This window comes from Peromyscus maniculatus, chromosome 4 (assembly GCF_049852395.1).
Source record: "Peromyscus maniculatus bairdii isolate BWxNUB_F1_BW_parent chromosome 4, HU_Pman_BW_mat_3.1, whole genome shotgun sequence".
NCBI lineage: Eukaryota > Metazoa > Chordata > Mammalia > Rodentia > Cricetidae > Peromyscus > Peromyscus maniculatus.
The window spans coordinates 5523856-5542646 of NC_134855.1; the positions used below are offsets into that span (position 1 = coordinate 5523856).

Here is an 18791-nt window from a genome sequence, read left to right on the forward strand (position 1 = left end):
ATATCCTTAGGAAGGAAGATGCCAGGACAAACACTTTTGGGGGGGCACCAAGATAGGGAGGGTGGAATTGGGGACAGGCTTACTCATGGCAGAGGGGGTCTAGTAGCCTTCAGGCTCCAGTAGCAGCAAGCACTTTTCTCATGGGTCTCTTCTGCCAAGCACCCTGAAGTCACAGCCTCACTGGGGTGACAGTGGATGGCAGGGACAGCAGTAAGAGGACAAGAATGACCTCGTGCCTCTCTCTACCCACTAAGCTTTCCTTTCTCGCCAAGCTGGAGACTGAGCTGAAAGAAACTTTTTCATAGCTGGATTTGACATTGAAATAAAACACTGATCATGGGTGTATGTGGCATGTGCCCAGCCTGTAAGCCTTGCTGAGGGGCTCAGCACCGTGAGGTGCCCTTTTAGTCAGGATGACTTTGGAAATGAGCCACATTATAAACATTCCCTGACCTCTGCCTTTCCTAGTGTTCCTTCTGAGCATATAATTCCTCATAACATTTGTTCTCAGATTCATAGACATGGGAACACAGGTCCCCAAATTAGATGCTCAGTATGTACCTCAAGTTGCCAAGCCAAGAGCCACTGGGGTGAGCTCTGGTGATAGGAAATGCTGAGGTGCAGCAGCAGTCTGAGAAGAACCCTGTTTACCAGCCTTCCCTATGCCACCAAGAACATGTACACAGTTCTGGCTGTTTGCTACCAGAGAGGCTCCACTGTGAACTATGCGTTCTTTTTGCCCCGTGCTAGGGCTGGAGTCCTAAAAACGATGAAGTGATTAATCTAAATACTACACTCAATTACTTAACTGAGAAATAGAACATGTCCAAATGGTGTCTGCTTGGATGGTTTAGTGGAAGAATGCCAGCCCAGTAGTGGCCTCTTCTGTAGGACCAGGCACAAGTTTAGTTATGAGCCAGAGGCCACGCAGCTGCCAATAATCTGGGTGTGCTGACACTTCCTGTGTGATGGACGCCTAAGTCTAGTCTCTGGCTGCCACAGGAAAGCTACCTTTCACTGGTGTGGCACAGGAAGGGAACAGGTCTAGGGCTGACTGATCAAGTTCCCCCAATGGGAAGGGACAGGAGCACAAAGTAAACCAAGGACTCTCCTGAGTGCAGATTCCAGCAGGAACCTACCTGCCTGGTGACCCAGCCCCCAGAGCACGGAGCCTCAAGGGCCTTTGCTGACAGCAAGATGAACAAGATGGGGCTCACCTCAGGCTCTAGGTACATAATACAATCCTGTTTGATTAAAAGAAATTTCTGGTAATGAGTTAAACAGGCCCAAGGAAAAAAGGACATGGTGGCCATATATTCTCCCAGCACCCGGCGCCCAGGGAGGAGGGACGAGAAAAGGAGACATAAATAAAGGACTACTCACTGGGGCTCTTTTCCTCGGCAAGGTCACAGGCACAGAGCAGGTCAGAATCGATTGAGATGGGCTTCTGCTTAATCCAAAACTTAGTGCTGGCTTTCTGATTTGTAACAGGGTCTATCTCTACTTTGTCTCCAGAGATACCTGTGAGGCCAAGGGGGGGGAGGGGACGACAAAAAGAAGCCATGAAATGAGGAAGGTGCCAGTGACTTCAGTGCAATGACCTGACCTGCTGGACAAATCATAAAGTGGTTTAGCATGAGCTCTTAGGGCTTGAGGGAGTCTTCCCACAGGCAGGGTTTCTAAACAGCATCCGAGACTCGCATAGTATGGTTGCCTGAGCAGGCGAGCTGTGTCGTGTGGGGTGATAACCCAAAGATTCAGAAAGCTATTAGGGAATGGATTGTGCTTTCTCTGATATTATAGAGACACAAAACAGAATTTCCCCGTGTACTGCTAACAGCACTATATCTGTATTGTAATGACATAAGCTAGAATAGAGGGCCATTTAAAGATAGTGCTGATCTTCTTTTTTTTTTTTTTAAATAAAGACCCTAAGTAATAGATTCTGTTACCCATATAGAGTTTTTGATTTGGAAAAATTTTACATTAAAAATAGAGGGGGAGGAGACAGAAGTTTGCTCTGTGACACCAAATAATTTCCCAAGTAATACTTAAGGGAGGCCACAGGGGGAGCAAAGGGTCTTCACACAAAACTCTGGAAATTCAAATCTCAAAGCCTGCCTTTCAGGTGGGGAAGGGCCTCGCCTCTCTGCCGAAGGAGAGACTCCAGCGTTTTCTTGGCATATGCTGGAAAATGAGCAGGAACCAATGAGGTGCAGGGTTAGGATGGACACACTGAAGGCGCCCTCTCGGTATTTTTGAGATGACATGGTCTGTCTGACACACCAAATCTAGTTGACAAGTCCTCTTTTGCTGAAAAGAGAAATTTGTTCATGGAGTGAGATGTAAACCTTTAATATGTGTTCTGGAGTGAGCCCCACAGGCAGCCTTAAAATTTTTAGGTCATAGTTTTAAGGTCAGGGTCAAAGTAGAAAAAAAAAATAAAAAAGAAGTCAAGATAAAAAAACAAGCCCTGAAATAATCAGTTGTACATACTGGAATAGAAAAGACAAGCAGAGCTTGTGAGAAATGATTAGTAGCTCAAAAGAGGATAAAACTCCACCCAAACCAGCTCAGTTAGTACCCCCACCTCAACCAAAACACAGACACACATACAACCACCTCTGCCTGGCAACAAATTTAAATGTAAAGAAGAAATAAAAACAAATGCAATCTCCATGACTGGACTTTGTCCCCTCCATCCACTGTAATATTTTGTGAGCAGATTCATTCCAAACCCAGGGAAGACAAAGGAAGGAGGCCATGTACAGATGTGGGAACAATGCAGGGACGGATGCTAACTTTGTCATCTGTGGTAGAGTCCAGGAATTGTTTTTTTCTTGTGTGTGTGTGTGTGTTTAATTTTATTAACCGAATGCTGGGCTTGCACTGGACAATATTTAGGAGCAACATATTTCAGTTAGGCATAATGTCCTAAGTCCAGCTGACTCTAAATCTCAGGTATGGAGGATTTCAGAAGGCTGAGAAGCTATCAGGAGACCAACTTGATTACATTTCACTTGAAATAGACTATGACTATCCCACTGCACTCTTGCCTCCAATTTGGTCATTAATTGTTAAGGATCTGGACATCTCTCTAGTTCCCTGAAAGAAGACAAGTACTTAAGCCATGGCAGTGGTAACAGGGTGTGTGTTCATGTGAGCAGGGCTTCCCCTCCTTATCTGCTTCTTATTTTGACATTTATAACAGTCAAAATGAACAGAACAAAAGAAATGTGCATATCTTTTATGTGGAAATAAACCTCACCCCACATTCCTCTTTCAGGAAGAAAAAAAAAAATCACCACCAGACAGAGATGGTTAAAATTTTCTTCTAAGGCCATGCAACTCCTGAAGCCGCAGTCAGTCAATACTGTTAATGTACCTTGTTAATTTGATAGGATTTGTCAGGTAACTCCACTGGAAAATTATATAAAACTGTTCCAGATGAAAAGATGATAGTGACATGAATTAAAGTGATAGAACAATAGTGGAATATAAACCAGAAATGACACCCAAAGTGGCTGTTGATTTATTGCCATACTGAGTTTGGTTCTGGGCTCCCATGTATATTAGTGCTACAAATCTGGGTCCATTTAGCAGAGGGATGCTCATACATACATCACCAGCTCCTGCTCCAAGCCAAGGTCACTCCCCATTGCATCAATCTTTTCAGCAGAGCCTACTGCACAAAGCAAGACTCCTGTAACCGTCTCAGATCTAACAGACTGCCCATCCTCTCTCATCTTCCTTTTATCATGTAAAGTACACTTTTAACTTCCATTATTTTTATCTGCAAATTGTTAGCGCATAGTTCATCCATTACCTGCGGTATCTGTGCATCAGTTGCCTTCGCTCTACTTGGCCACAGAACCCTTTCCCAATGACACCCTTTCCTGGGGTTACTGCCACTGATGCAGTTCACGGAAGGGAACCCCGAGACTGCAGATTGGGGATGGAGATGTGGGAGATGAATGCAAAAGGCTCAAGATGGGCAGACAGGTGGAACATCATTTAAACAATTGGTGTGCTTCACAAAAGCAGCATGCACAGGAGATTTTTTTTCTTGAATCGAATCACATTTTCCCACTGACTTGGTTCCAGTGATACTCTGTCTTCATTTTGGATTGATCTGTAATTGGCAGGGGCTCCCAACACTTCAGTTTTAAGTTTCCATGCCCTGCGGGCTTTCAGTCAGGTAGTTAATGATCTGTAAAACTCTTGCCTGCCTCGAGGAGTCACTATTTAAAGGAACCTGTGGGGGAAATCTTTCCTGATGGGAAAAACCCTTTGTGCATTAAATAATCTCACAATGGAGAGGTGTGAATCTCTATGCTTCTTAAAGCATAGACTTGGTTGTCCCTACTGGACAAGGGCAAGCAGGCTGGGAGGGCCCCACCTTGCTGAGCATATCTAAGCCTGGAGGCAAGTAGAGACCTCTGGGAGCCTAAGCATTTTTTTTTTTTTTTTTTTTTTTTTTGGCTGGAAGGTTGGAAGCTCACTGGAGGGAGGCTGGCTAGGAGGTTTACTCCAGGCTATAGAGAAGGATGCTGGAGCTAGGGTGCTGTGTATGGGGCGGGAGGTGGGGGGGTATGTGACCTACGCTGGTGGGACTCTTATCAGGGAGGTCAATCAGTGCAACTGGACCCACTTGCCACTGCAGCCTTTGAAGTGTGCAAAGGAGGAGGCGGGGCCAGAGCAGCACTGCTTCCCTGTGACTGCAGAGCACAAAGAAGACTGCTGCTACCATGTTCTCTGTGGTTCACCATCCTTAAGGCTAGGGCCCAGGCCTTTGGCAAAGGTGTGACCCTGGTGGGCTCCAGGAATCATATGGAACGGTGTTCTCAGGCCCAGCAGGCATGACATTGTCACTCACATCATTTATTAAGTATCCACAGCCGATTAAAGCACTGAGCACTAAAGGCACTAGGTGCCTTCAAGGCTAGAGAGCCTCTGTGCACTCCAGCAGCTGCTCATTCTATTTTATAGATAAGGAAACAGAAACACAAGAAGGCTAAGGAACCTGTCCAAGATCACACAACTCACAAGGGGCCTGGGACCTGAAGCCAGGAGGTCTGGTGCCAGAACCCATCCTCTCTGGCACCACACTGGTCAGCAGGAACTGTGCTGGCTTCTACTAGAACATGTCTGCCGAGGGAAGGGGTCTTTGATGAAGTCCCAGAGCTTGGAAGTAGGAAAGCCATTCTTCAAATCAAGAATTGTCTGGTTCCCAGATGGCCCTGAGTCAAGAAGACAGAGTCAACTCTGCCCAAGCAGCCTTGCAGTAACTCTCCCTTTTCTACTTTCACAGGGCCTAAGAAAGTGTTCAGATGGCAAACAAATGCCCATGCCCACGCTTGGCAAGCCAGCACACCATCCAGTCACTGTTCTTCCTTCTGACTTTGGTGCTCACTCTCGCTTCCTCTCTCCTTTCTTTTTTTGTTTTTTCAAGACAGGGTTTCTCTGTGTAACTCTGGATGGCCTGGATCTCACTCTGTAGCCCAGGCTGGCCTTGAACTCACAGAGATCAGCCTGCCTCTGCCTCCCGAGTGCTGGGATTAGAGGTGTGTGCCACCACCGCTCAGCCTGCAGAGGGACTCTTTAAGATGTCATTTTTAACACAAAATTTCAAGCAACTCAAATTATAAGATACAAAGAAAGAAGGGATGTAGACCTTCACTGAATACACATTTCTTCAAACTACATGGTTACAGTGAGGAGTAAGACACCCATGATGAAATAGAGCACAACCCAGGAAAACAGGCTAGAAGAAGATTCTTATGTCACAATACCAAATGAAATAGAAAAGAAAAAAATATTTACATAGGAGTTAGCAAAGGCGCTCAGTGGTAGAACACTTGCCTGACACGCACAAGGTCCTGGATCCCATCCCCAGGAAAGATTTCAAAAGGCTCCATTTTAAATGCAGAGGTAATTCTGGTTAGCAGGAGATTCTGTCCTTTACCAGTGTTGAAGCATGTACCCAATATGTATTTTTTTCAATTTTTAATTTTATTTTATGTGTATGGGCATTTTGCCTACATGTATGTCTATGTCCCTGCAGGCATGTATGCCTGGTACCTGCAGAGGTCAGAGGAAGGCCCTGGGTCCCCTGGAACTGGAGTTACAGGCATTGTTAGCAGATGCGTGGATGCTGGGAATTACATGTGGGTCCTCTGCAAGAAGCCAGAGCTTTTCATTGTGAGCCATCTCTCCAGCCCCAACAACTTCTGTCTGTTTACTTACTTCCGTGCTCTGCAGTGCTGGCCTCAGACATGGGGAAGCACCTTAACAAAGTCACCGTTGTTTTAAAAGCTTGAAGTCAACTTTTCCCCACCATTCCCATTTCCGAGTTTGTCTTTCTTCCCCACCTTCCACTGCAGGGAAGGATGACTCTGTGGCCTGTGTTGACGACTGTGAGGTGGCCCTACAGTGGACAGCACTTCCACCCAGAAGCTCGCATGTACCTGAGGGGCTGAGGTGCTGGCAAGGCTCCTCTGGACTCTGCCACAGGCAGCTTCCTGTCGCTGTCACAAAGGTGTCCAGAGCTTTCCCAGTCTTAGCCAGGGCAGGTAAAGAGGAAGAACACAGGGCTGGCCTGGAGTGGCTGGGGTCAGCCCTTCCCTCAGAAGTATGGGAGGCCATTTGTCTTCTTTACCAGCTCTCTTCCCCTACCCACTTATCCGTTGCCATCCGTCATGACCTTTTCATGCTCCCACACTGACAGCTTCCAGATACAGTGAGTCAAACTTCACTGGAAGCAAACTATCACGCCAACTGTCAAAGGCAGAAAACATTGCCTGATTGCTGTCCTACATCAACGCCAGCATATAAATCCTTCCTTAACAAGACAGCTCAAAATAAACAAAGCACAACTCTAATGCGGCTACAACTCTGCAGGGAAACAATCTGTCCAAGGTTTAGAGTTATCACGAGGGGACCCTGGCCTGTTTTAACTAACCAAAGTATTTCCATAAAAGGAAATTAGCACCGTAGAGCATCATCCAGGGGATTATGCAGCAGAGGACCCCCTTTGGACAGCTCCTGCCCTAGGTCCTTCTGCGTGTATCAGTTCATTGAACACCCGTGTCTCTGAAAGCGCCATGAGCCCGTCTATATTTAAAGGCAGCAGTGCTAAGTGGTTACGGCCAGGAACTCTGGATCAAGAAGGTCCTAAGTTCAAGCTTCAGCACTACGCCCTCAAGCTTTGACTCTGGGCGAACTGGGAAATGATGTACAAGATGCTAACTCACATCTTTGGGGCTTGTGAGAACTGTGTTAGCTACTTTCTATTGTTCTGATAAAGAACATAACTAAAAGCAATGTAGGGAGGAAAGGGTTTATTTGGTTTACTCTTTTAACCACAGTCCATCATTGTAGGAAGCCAAATCAGGAACTCAAACAGGAACCCAGAGGCAGAAATTGAAGCAGAGACCATGGAGAAATGCTGTTTACTAGCATGCTCCTCCTGGCTTGTTCAGTTTGCTTTCTTATAGAACGATGGGCCACCTAGGGATGGCATCTCCTGTAGTGGCTGGGCCTTCCCACATCAATTATCAAGACAATGCCCCACAGACTTGCCTACAAACCACTCCAATGAGAGGTATTTTCTCAGTTGAGGTTCCTTCTTCCCAAAGGACTCTAACTAAGAACACAAGACACCATGGCTACAGGCTCCTGCTATGTTTATGACAGTGTCAGAAGCCAGGCACGGGCTGGGAGCCTGTGATGGGACCACCTGGTCAGGGAGCCAAGGAAGGACATGGATAAGTATGTGCCTGGCCCTAGGCCTGGACACCTGGGACCTGCTTTGAATTAGTCTTAAAAGCAAAAATGTAGAATGCCTGTCCAGCCCGGCAGTCCAACATATCTGTCACCATGGATCCTTCCAACAGCCTCCATCACAGAGTCACAAGGCAAATATGGCTACCAGGACTTAAGTAACCTGTAGGTAGGTGTGGTCTTGAGCAGCCCCAGGCAGGGGCTGCTATTTGGTGGGGGCAGGGGGGAGAGAGAGAGAGAGAGAGAGAGAGAGAGAGAGAGAGAGAGAGAGAGAGAGAGAGAGAGAGAGAGAGGTGAGGCTTCTATCTAATTAGTTTCATGGCACAAACCTGGAGGGTTAGGACATTCGTGCTAGGGAATGGCCACCCACAAGGTATCCAGATTATTCATTTAGACCAGGATTTTGGGGGGTGGGGGGGAGTATATTCCCACTGTTGTTATTCTAAGAGTGAAAAAAAAATGCCTTTTCCCATGAGCCTGAGATTCCCTTTCTATAAAATGGGGTAACTAAAGTGTCAACTTCTGGGGTGTCAGCAAATTAAGTGCTTGCTCATCTTGCATTGCTGCAGGAAACTCAAGTTATTATTACAGTTCTTAAAGATGAACCCAGACTCAGAGGGAGAGTCAGCTTTCTTTACCTGTGTGACACTTGGGATACCAACAGCATTCCAGGGCAGGCACCATGGCCAGGAGGCGCTGGCCAACACAAACCGACTCAATGGGTTTGAGAGAGACAGAGAAAGACAGACAGACAGACAGACACAGGGAGAGAGAGAGACAGAAAGAGAATGAGCTCGCTTACTCACTTGCAGGAGAGCAAGCATGAAGCTGGGTGGGAAGAGGGGAGGGGGAGGATCTGGAAGGAAGGATTTGAGAGAGGGGGTGAATATGATCAAAATACATTGTGTGTAATTCTTAAAGAATTAATAAAACTCGCCGGGCGGTGGTGGCGCACGCCTTTAATCCCAGCACTCGGGAGGCAGAGCCAGGTGGATCTCTGTGAGTTCGAGGCCAGCCTGGACTACCAAGTGAGTCCCAGGAAAGGCGCAAAGCTACACAGAGAAACCCTGTCTCGAAAAACCAAAAAAAAAAAAAAAAAAAAAAAAAAGAATTAATAAAACCCTTATGTGTGTATGTACTATATAATATACATAAAAAGAAAAGTTGCTAGCAAAAAAGATGAACCCCAGAAGGGTAAAAAGTTAGTAAACTGCAAGACTGGGATCAAGACCGCACCAGCTTCCCATTGTCTCCGAGGACACACACTATAATAGGCACACTTAAAACACCACCTCTAGGGAAATGAGACATCACCTTGGCAAACACTGCGGCCTTCGCCACGCCATACTCAGTGGATATTCCGAGTTGCTGGTTATTGGTTTGTACAGGAGTAGGGCTTATGTATCCATTTCCTATGACTTTGAATTTGAGACTACAAAGCCCACCGTTGTCAAATCCTGGAACAGTTTTTGATACAGTTCTACAATCCTCTTGTCTTTAGGTTACACAGAGCCGAGGAGCCCAGAAAAGCCCTCTGGGAGTGCCAATGAACAACTCTTGGCCAGAGTGGATTTTGCTGAATATATGTGGCAATCGATAGCATCACGGAGCAGTCAGAGAAGTCTTTGAGACTTGTCTGAATTTACACACAGGATCAGACACATAGGCTGTTTGGGCTTAATGAGACCTCAGAGATCACCCAGTCGGGGCTTTTATTCTCCACAGGAAGATGCCGAGGCTCAGGGCTAGGGACATGACTTGTCTGATGTCACCCATTAATGCCAGAGCTGTAACCATAATTCATTTCTCCATACTCCTAGGCCAGGGCTTAACAGACTAGCCTCCTGCCACACCCTGGTGGAATACATCACAGGATGAAAAGCACACGCAAACAATATGCTAGGCACTCAAAACAGGAGAAGAGCACTGGGAGGCGCAATTACAGTGAAGCCTGGAGAGCACTGCTTCCCCGGGACCAGGAGAGTGCTGGCTCAGGGCTCACTGGCTCGGGTCAGGAAGCGCATCATCTCAGAGCACTGGGGAGCCTCAGCCAAGAGCTAGCAGCTCCAGTGCAGAGCCAGTAACACATCTGGGGACAGGTGAGTGCCCAACTGGACTCTTGTCCTGAGCATAAAAACTAATGGGTGGCCCTAGCTAGCATGGCAGCATTTAGCACAGGGCTAGACACCAGAGAGGGAGCATTCCAGGGGACCTGAGGGTGTGTATGCTCAGCAGTGTTGTCTGTGAGGGGAAGGCAGCCCAGCACTGGATACTCTGCTGGTAAATGGACATGCCTGGAGAGCCTCTGAGGCCAGCTGGGAAGTAGGACTGACCTTTTCCAGGACTGTTTTGCACACTGCAGAGGGGTGGGGAAAGCTGGTCCTCCTAGGGACAGGTTCCCTACTTACTGGAGTCTGAATGCCAAGGACAGGGAGCTAACCAAGGGCAGTCTGGGGGTTGGGGAGGAACTCTCAGGGATACAACTCTGGCTCCTTCTACTGAGATGCTTCTGCTCAATCTCCATTTTTCCAGTGTTCAATTCCTTCTCAGCTACCCAAGGAACGTGACACTGTTGTGAGTAACCCCAGATTGCAGTACAGGAATTCTCCAAAGGGAGGCTCCAGGAGAGGACTTGGAGAAGATAAGCAGCTAGACAAACCCTGACATCTGCTGTCACCAGAATAATCCTCCCTCAATCAGGCACTATGTTAATAAGCTCTAGTGTGCAGGACATCCCCAAGGCCACCGTCACAGTTCTGCGCTTTACCATCAGTTTTAAACTCCACACCAGGTTTTGTCTGTCACTGAGCAGCAGAAGTGCCACTGCTGAATTAAGAACCCCATGGATCAAGTGAGCTCCAGGAAAGGCGCAAAGCTACACAGAGAAACCCTGTCTCGAAAAAAAACCAAAAAAAAAAAAAAAAGAACCCCATGGATGTGGAGTCAGATATGGTGTGTGTCCCCTGTAGTCACTGTAGTGACCTGGAGCAGTGGTGGTACCTCTTCAGCATCAGCAAAGGGCCAGGAACATGGAGGGTCAGTTACCTCTTGAGCACAGGAATTCTTTATTCCACTGGGACCTGACTGAAGACCACAGAAAAGAAATGTCTTGTTCATACGGCCACCAGAACTAATAACACTACATGGTCCCAGTAGGGACAAAGCCCTGAGTGCAGCCGCCTGCTCACACTGGCTGGTCTTGTGTTGCTAACGTGCATCCGCTTTTGATGCTACAGCAGAACTTAGCATCTAAGAGAAACGAACATTCTGATGTGCTGCTGTTTTAGATACTCCCCAGAGCCGAGACTGTCCACCAGAGGGCACCACATACGTCACTGCAAGTATCCTGGAGCTGGGATCTCCCCAGCCTCACTTCAGAGAACTACCGTTCTGGGGAGGGACACACCAGTTTTATCCTTTTTGATCTCACAGGTCTCCATTGTGGCTACAAGTGAGGCTCGGAGAGCCATCTCCAAATCTGAGCAACTCAGTTCAACACCTGCAAGATGGGGGCTAGGAGAGATGGTAAAAGGAACATAGATAAGGACAGCCAACAGAGCTAGGCTAAGCTGCTGTTTGGAACCGCTTCTGCGGGCCAGGTCCTCCACACGAGCCCAGAAGGAAAGCTTTATGACATCCGCTTTATAAACGGTGACAACCAGGTGCAGAGGGAAGGTGCAGCTGGAACCCAGTGCTGACCACAGAACCCTACTCCCCCCCACATCACACTCTTGTAGCCTTTCTTCTTGGGATGAATCTGCAGGTCCAAATCAGGTGGATACAAGTTTGTTCTTTGCCTTTGGAGAAGAGCAGGAGACAGGCCCGGGGTCTGTGCTCACTCAAGGCACTGCTTCTCCCACTGCAGACAGAGCAAGTGGGCCTGTGGAACATCCTGTTTTGACCCGTCATAAGACAGTTAAGCTTTCCAGAAAGAGCAGACCCAGAGGCTGAGGAGGAAGCTCATTTGTAAGTGTCTTCTGTGCAAGCACGAGTGTGACTCTCCAGAAGCCATGTGAAAAATAGAGGTGTGGCAGTGCACAGCTGTATTCCTAGGTTAGGGAGGTAGAAACACAAGGATTTCTGGACTGCTGGAGAGCATAGCCAGGTGGGCAAGCTCCGGGTTCAGCAAGAGATCTTGCCTCAAAAAAAATAAGGTAGAGGAACAGTTGTCAGGTGTGGCTATCACAGCCAGCACATCGAATTCAAGGATGGTACCAAGATGCCTACTCTGGCCACCTGGGAAGTTCAAGTGCTACCCAGACCCAGTGAAGCTATCTGTTCATCCTTCCAAAGGCATTGGTGGTGACTTCTACAGTCCCCAGCTCTTCCTACAGTCCCTAGTGCTGGTCGACAAGTGTGTGATCCCAGCATTCACTGCTGAGAACTTTATCATGATACAGACGTGGAAGACTGACCTCTTCTCAAATGCTCCTCCACATGGGCCTGCTGCCTTAAAACAATCTCAGGGCATTCAGATGCTCAGCATTTGTGGAGGCCAAAAGAGGATGTCCGATTCCCTGGAATTCAATTTATAGACGGTGCTAGGAACTGAACCCAGGTCTTCCAGAAAAGCATAAACGATCTTAATCACTGAGTCATCTCTGAAAGAAAATTGATGTACAGTACAAACATAGCAATTCTTAGCATGTAGCAGTCTGCAGGTCTGAGCTGAGGTGTTCCTGTGATAGCATGAACAGCGCAGAGGACAGACGTTAGGGATTCAAAACCAAGGCTGCAGTGACATCAGGAGCTCCAACATGGCAAACCCTTCAGATTCACTGCATACCAGTTTGTGAATCAAGTTTTAGTTGTATACTCAGAAACCTTTTACTATGGTCAGAACTTCTGAAATCTCCACATTCAGTGATATGAACCCACATAGGTCAGGAACCACAGTTCAACAAGCTGAGCTCTAGAAAAATATAGCTCCTCCAGAAACCACACATGCCAACAGGCCTGTCTGGAGCATTTGAGAGGAGGCTATCTTAGGGTTTTATTGCTGTGAAGAGACACCATGAGCACAGCAATTATTATAAGGAAACATTTAATTGGGGCTGGCTTACAGTTCAGAGGTTCAGTCCATTATCATCATGGTGGGAAAACACCAGCAGACGTGGTGCTGGAGAGGGGCTGAGAGTTCTATATCTGGATCAGCAGGCAGCAGGAAGAGAGAGACACTGGACCCAGCTCGAGCATCTGAGACTTCCAAGCCCACCCCCAGTGACACACTTCCTCCAATCAGTCCACACCTCCCAATAGTGCCGTTCACTATGGGCCTGTGGAAGACATTTCCATTCAAACCCCAGGCAGAAGTCAACCCCCTTTCTCGAGGGTGGGGAGACACTAAACCGAGGACCTTGAGCAGGCTGGGCAAATGCTCTACCAGCATCTAGAGCTCATGCCAGCACTAGACACCTGCCTTCTTTCCAGGCAGCCTTTGTATTTTCTCTCTACGGGAGACATCAGAAACGAACCCACCCCAGTGCACACAACACTCAGCAATTCTATGTTCTTAATTTTGTTTTTGAGATAGGGTCTTACTATATAGCTCTGTCTGAGCTCCTAGAACAGGGCAGAACTGAGGCTCAGAGAGATAGAGAGACCTTGCTTACGGTTACATGGCAGTTACTGAGGGAGCCACAGCCTTAAGCTAGTTGAGGTTTAGCATCCCATCTCTTAACTACAAAGCTGAACATTGAGTACATGGCAAGCTCCTGTCAATAAAACTGGGAGGGGATCTGGGGAGATGACTCAATCTGTAAAATGCCGTCATAACAGCCTTGAGTCTGGATTCTCAGAACTCAAGTGAAAGGCCAGTACTGGGGTGTCAGAGACAGGTGGGCCCTGGGCCTTGTCGGTCAGCCAGTCTAGTCAAATTGGTGAGCTCAGGTTAGTCAGAGACCCTGGATCGAAAGATAAGGTGGAGAGCAACTGGAGGAAGACACCTGAGGTTGACCTTTGAACTCCACAGGCTCACACATCTGCACACACACACACACACACACACACACACACACACACACACACAGTTGGGAAGGAATACTGGAGGAGTTTTTTGAGGCTCATGACATATTAGCTAGATTCAGATTAATGCCAATATCAGAGATTTTATTATGAGAGATAGAAACTTAGCAATATTAGAATTAGATTCAACCTTTATCCCCTTGTGCAACAGGCAAACAATGCCCTGTAGGAGAGAGATATGGCCGGGTAGCAATTCCACCCCCTTGCTGTGTGAGCCTGGTGCCCTCCCAGCTTCTCCTCTCCCTATGCATGGGGATCTTTGTTAGGGGCAGAGGACAAGAGCTGGTCAGACCTGAGTTCCACACGACACTACCACCAGCCTCTGGGAGTTGGGCAGGAGGCCATCTCTGTCCCTCATCACCACCTCTGTCAAGTGGGATGGGAAAGACTAGTAAAGGGAAAGGTAGTAAAGAGTGCAAGGGGAGCAATCAGCAGTGATTCAGACACATGGACACCTAGACTATGCAGCCATGATGATGAACTAATGTCAGGCTGACTATTGGGGTGAATTTTCTATTCCTGTTAGGATTAAGTAAAAGCAGATATTTAGTGCCTAATCAGGACAAATCAAGCCCAGACACATGCTAAAATCGAGTACTGGATTTTCTAGTGAGACCCAAATATAACCTCTGAGATCACTGATAAGCTTCCTGAACAAGGGAGCTATGAACTTGGGGAGTATGTGCAGCAGCATCCCAGGACCTCTGAAGACATCCCCAGGACCAGAGGCTCCATGGAACTTCCCACAGGTCCATCAGTTTGAGGACAGTCTCAAGTGAGTTCTCTTTCTAATCTTCTGCTTCATAAAGAAGACAGACCCCTCAGCTGGGAAAAGGATATCCTTTAAATTTCATTGTTTAACATTTCCTCAGAAAACAAATTCTTCTTAGTCATCCAGGAGTCACATAAAAGCTGCATGCCACTTCTTTCCCTGCATCTCCACATGCACTCACCTAACTGCACGTCAGTTGTGAACCGCAGTCTGTGGATCATGCTGACTTTGAATGACTTGTAATGGTGGCTGCTAAGCATATCCTGTACTGTAGCGATGTCAATTTGTGAATCCTCCTCAAAAACTCCGTCTGCCCTTGAACCTGGGGAGGAAAAGAACAGTTTAACACATAAAGATACATGAGGCTTGGCAAATGGCGTCTGCTTAAAATGCTTTGGGATAAATTAAAATAATACGGGCTATTTAATTTGGAGGAGAAAAGGCTGAGCGATGACTTAATAACGCCATTCCAGTAAACAGAGAATGCTAACATATTAATCATTCAACAGTTAATTCCACAAACACTGCCTATTCCAAGGCAGGCCCTTGGCTGGGCAGTGGGGAGAAAAGGATGAAAGCATCCCGCTCATGCTCTCAAGCAGCTCGGTCTCCACAGAGCAGGTCCAAATCTGGGAGTGTGGTTGGTTATGGACATCGCCCATCTCCCTGAAGAACTCTGCCCCTTCCAAACCCCAAGCTGCCTCTGAGAGGCCCCTGCCATGCTCCACATCTTCCCTTGCCTCAGGCAGGGGCCTCTCACAGGCCTTGGGACTGCTGGGCTGCCTCTGGAATCTGGCCGAGGCCTTCTGGTTCATTTATCCAGAGGTCTGATCACTCATTCACACCATGTGGTGTGACGTGGGCAACAAACGGGAAGACTGGTGCTCTACAACCTCCCCCGGACCCCAGGCCTCTTGAATGAGCCCTTTCTGCAGGCAGCAGTGGAGGCACAGCAGCTCAGTAACTGGTAAGCAGCTTCCTAATCTCTTATCAGTCCTCATAATACCTCTCTCAGATCCTCCCAGGCCCTGCAGACTGCTCCTAGGTCCAAGGTTACACCAAGCAAAGGCAAACCATCATTAGTCCTCAGAGTCTGGATGTACACTTCTGACATCTGACGTGCAGTTGCTGGGTCTTGTCCATGGCCTAGACTACTCATTCAGCTCTACCACAGAAGAGCCAAAATCTTCCCTTTCCCAAGGCTAGCTCAACTTCACCACTTCCACGAAATCTGTTCCAGTGCAGACACATCTACAATAGTTGATATATACTGAATCCAGAGGTGGGCAGACCTGGTTCAACTCCCACCTCTACCTCTAATTTGCTGCATGATCTTAGGTGAGTGACTACCTCTGTGAACTTGTCTTTGACATTAACAGAACATCAAAATTCATGTAAAGAATCTAATACATAAAATGATTAACAGTAGCCAGAGAGGCTCGTACTCAGCCTTGTCCTAGAACTGCTTGGTGGTTGTTTTGTCCTAATATGGAAGTTTCATGAAGGTCAGTGAAGTTTCTTATTCATCTTTATGCTTTCTCCTGAGAACAGCATGGGCAACTGGTGTGTTCACACTAAAACTTCTAAGTAAATAACAGGTAGTCTGTTACCCGTGTCAGCCATGATGTCAAGCACTTTATTCATGTTAAGCCTCATGGCAACATGGAGGGTTCTGGAATTTCCCATCTTAAACTGAGAAGCTAAGTCACATCCCAAGGCTACACTACATAAAGGCAAACCACAGGTAAACTTCCAGAATCCCTTTAGATGGAGTTCATGGGACCGAAACTAGCTTTGGGTATCTCCGCAGCCTGACAGCTCCATGCTTTACTTTGCCTACAGGCTGACTTTTTAAACAAGTCAGTTCCTTTTCCTTTTGTACTGAACTCAGTTATCAGGAACTGGATGTTCTGTTTCCAAACACTGTGGCCATTCATACGGACAATACAGCACCTGCGACAGATAGGCTGTCCCTTGGGAAGGACGTGATACACCTTAGAAACAGTCCCGTCTCAGAGCATACTGCACATGTCCTCCTCCCTGCTCAGAGCGCCCTGCTTCCTGTCCCTTCCACTCTCCTCCCTATTCCTTCTCAAAAGCCTGCTCAAATGAGGCTCCAAGAAGGGAGATTTTCCTAACTCCAAACCCCCAAATCTAGTATGGCTCCTGATACTGCATCCATATCGTCTCCAGGGCAGTGACCAGGCACGTCATCACCTGTCTCTGCCTCTGGACTGCAAGCCACAGAAGGGCAGTCACAGTGAGTACTGTGCTCACCCCTGTAGCCCGTCCTTCTCGATCCTAGTGCAAGTGCAGCGGGAGGGAGTGACTAAGGCAGTGTCTGACTGCAGGACAGACGGACTGACACACCACCTCTGCAAGAGCCCTCTGTTGACTGGTTTCATTCTTTGAAGCACCAGTGATTTGGGACAGATCATGGTCCTCAATGTTTCCTGGGAAATGTGACATCAGAATGAAGGCTGGGAGAAAAGTTTAGCATGGTCATTTACTTTGTCCAAACTACATTTTAATAGAAACACTACTGCCAAAAGGCATCGATTTCTATCTTAGGACTTTTTATACATGAAAATTATAAAGAAGACGTTCTTTGTCTCTTAAATACTAAAGTCCATCTCAGCCATCTTTGTTGAGAACACCACAATAGATAGAGCTTAGCCCTGAGTTCTACAGCTTCTGGAACTGTAACTAATTGGTATTTTCTAAACATTGCAGGTATTGGATTTGGAAAGAGTAATAGCTCATTGTGCTAAAATGCCAATTAATAAAAATAAAACAATAACAACAAAGCCCCGTATTTAAGATTTTTTTTACATTTTATGATGTTGGATTAAAACCAATTTAAAAATTACTACATGTGACATACAATTTTTTTTACTGAGCAATTTCAATGCCAGCTGCTAATAAAGCATCTTAGCTGTAAATGATAATTCAGATGCTTTTAGATAAAGTGGTGCATAAATACTGCTGGAAATTGATTTAGCCTCTTGTAGAAGCTACTGAAGAACGACACATTCTGTTAATACACCAACTAATGTGTCCTAAAAGCTCAAACAAGTGCCAGTTTTCATGCTAACTTTACTGTGGGAGATTAATGAAAACTTTATATTTTGCTGAAATGTTAATAATGGGCAGACGAGATGATAGGATTTTAGTCAAGGTCTTAAACTACGGAATAGCCAGCAAGGCTTGTCAATTTCCTTCTATTAATTTTAGACTTTCATAGCTGGAGCTGGTTCAACATTAATGCTTCACACACTGGCCTTCCACTCTCTGCCAGGGTAAATTCACATCTCATCGAGGATTTAGGTTTCCTGATTCGTGAGTGAGTTCTGAGCCATGTCCCTGCTGACAGGGTCATGCCAGCTCTTAGGTCAGGAAGGCACAGTATCAAGGGAACAGGGAAGGCGCTGTTGTGCATTCCCTCCTATTCCGGCTGCTCACGCCAAGCTGGTTATTTGCTGAAACAGCAGCTCCCAGCCCCACTGCCAGTTTTCAAGTGGGCCCGGGAGTGCCACTGAGTATGGGCAGGGCTGATCTGTGTGTACATGTGTGTCACCCATCCAACAGTGCAGAATGTGAGAAGGTACCAGGAGGAAAGGCTCTTGATCCTCAGGAACTTATGACCCAGCTACAGAACACAGAGGAACAAGACAAGCAGACAAGCCCAATGAATGGCACCTGAAATAGGCCCTTTATCTCACGGCAGCTATCTGAAGCAAAGCACTGAATTAGCAGTGTGTTTGGGGGCCAGAAAAATGCAATGGGTTAGTGTGTCAACCTTGCGTGTCTGTAGCTTGGAGAGGGTGCAACCCAACCATATGTACAAGAAACTTGGTACTATGCCATTTGCATATGGAAATCGTTATTGTACTATCAACTTCACATTAAAACCCTACTTCTGTTCTAGATGACATTTTATCTTCTCAAAGTAAAAAGTAGAACCAAAATGTCTTAAAAACAAATACACAAAAACCCTCCCCAAATCATTAATTTAATTGAAATATAACCCTTTGGTATTTTGTTAAATTAGCAATTAAAAAGGTCACAAGCAATTAAATAAGACAAAAGGCACACTGTGTTCATCTACATTAAAGCTGAACTGGATCTTCTCACGAGTGACAAGATAAATTGTAATGGTGCCTTCAAAGACTTCACAGTGTACTCTGTCAAAGTCGGGAGTGTTAATGTCTCT

General features: G+C 46.7%; 1 protein-coding gene across 11 annotated transcripts in view; it reads right to left on the reverse strand.

The window, feature by feature from the left end:
* Mapkap1 (MAPK associated protein 1) overlaps positions 1-18791 on the reverse strand; it is a 216661-nt gene that overhangs the window by 26670 nt on the left and 171200 nt on the right. For 9 of the 11 annotated variants that reach the window (XM_042274816.2, XM_006988721.4, XM_016007181.3 and 6 more), the window contains 2 exons: positions 14760-14900; positions 1384-1521 (listed from right to left, as the gene is read on the reverse strand). In XM_042274816.2, coding sequence (XP_042130750.1) covers positions 1384-1521; positions 14760-14900 — 279 coding nt within the window. The remainder of the gene's footprint in view (positions 1-1383; positions 1522-14759; positions 14901-18791) is intronic. The other 2 variants (XM_006988723.4, XM_076568834.1) reach the window with 1 other exon arrangement.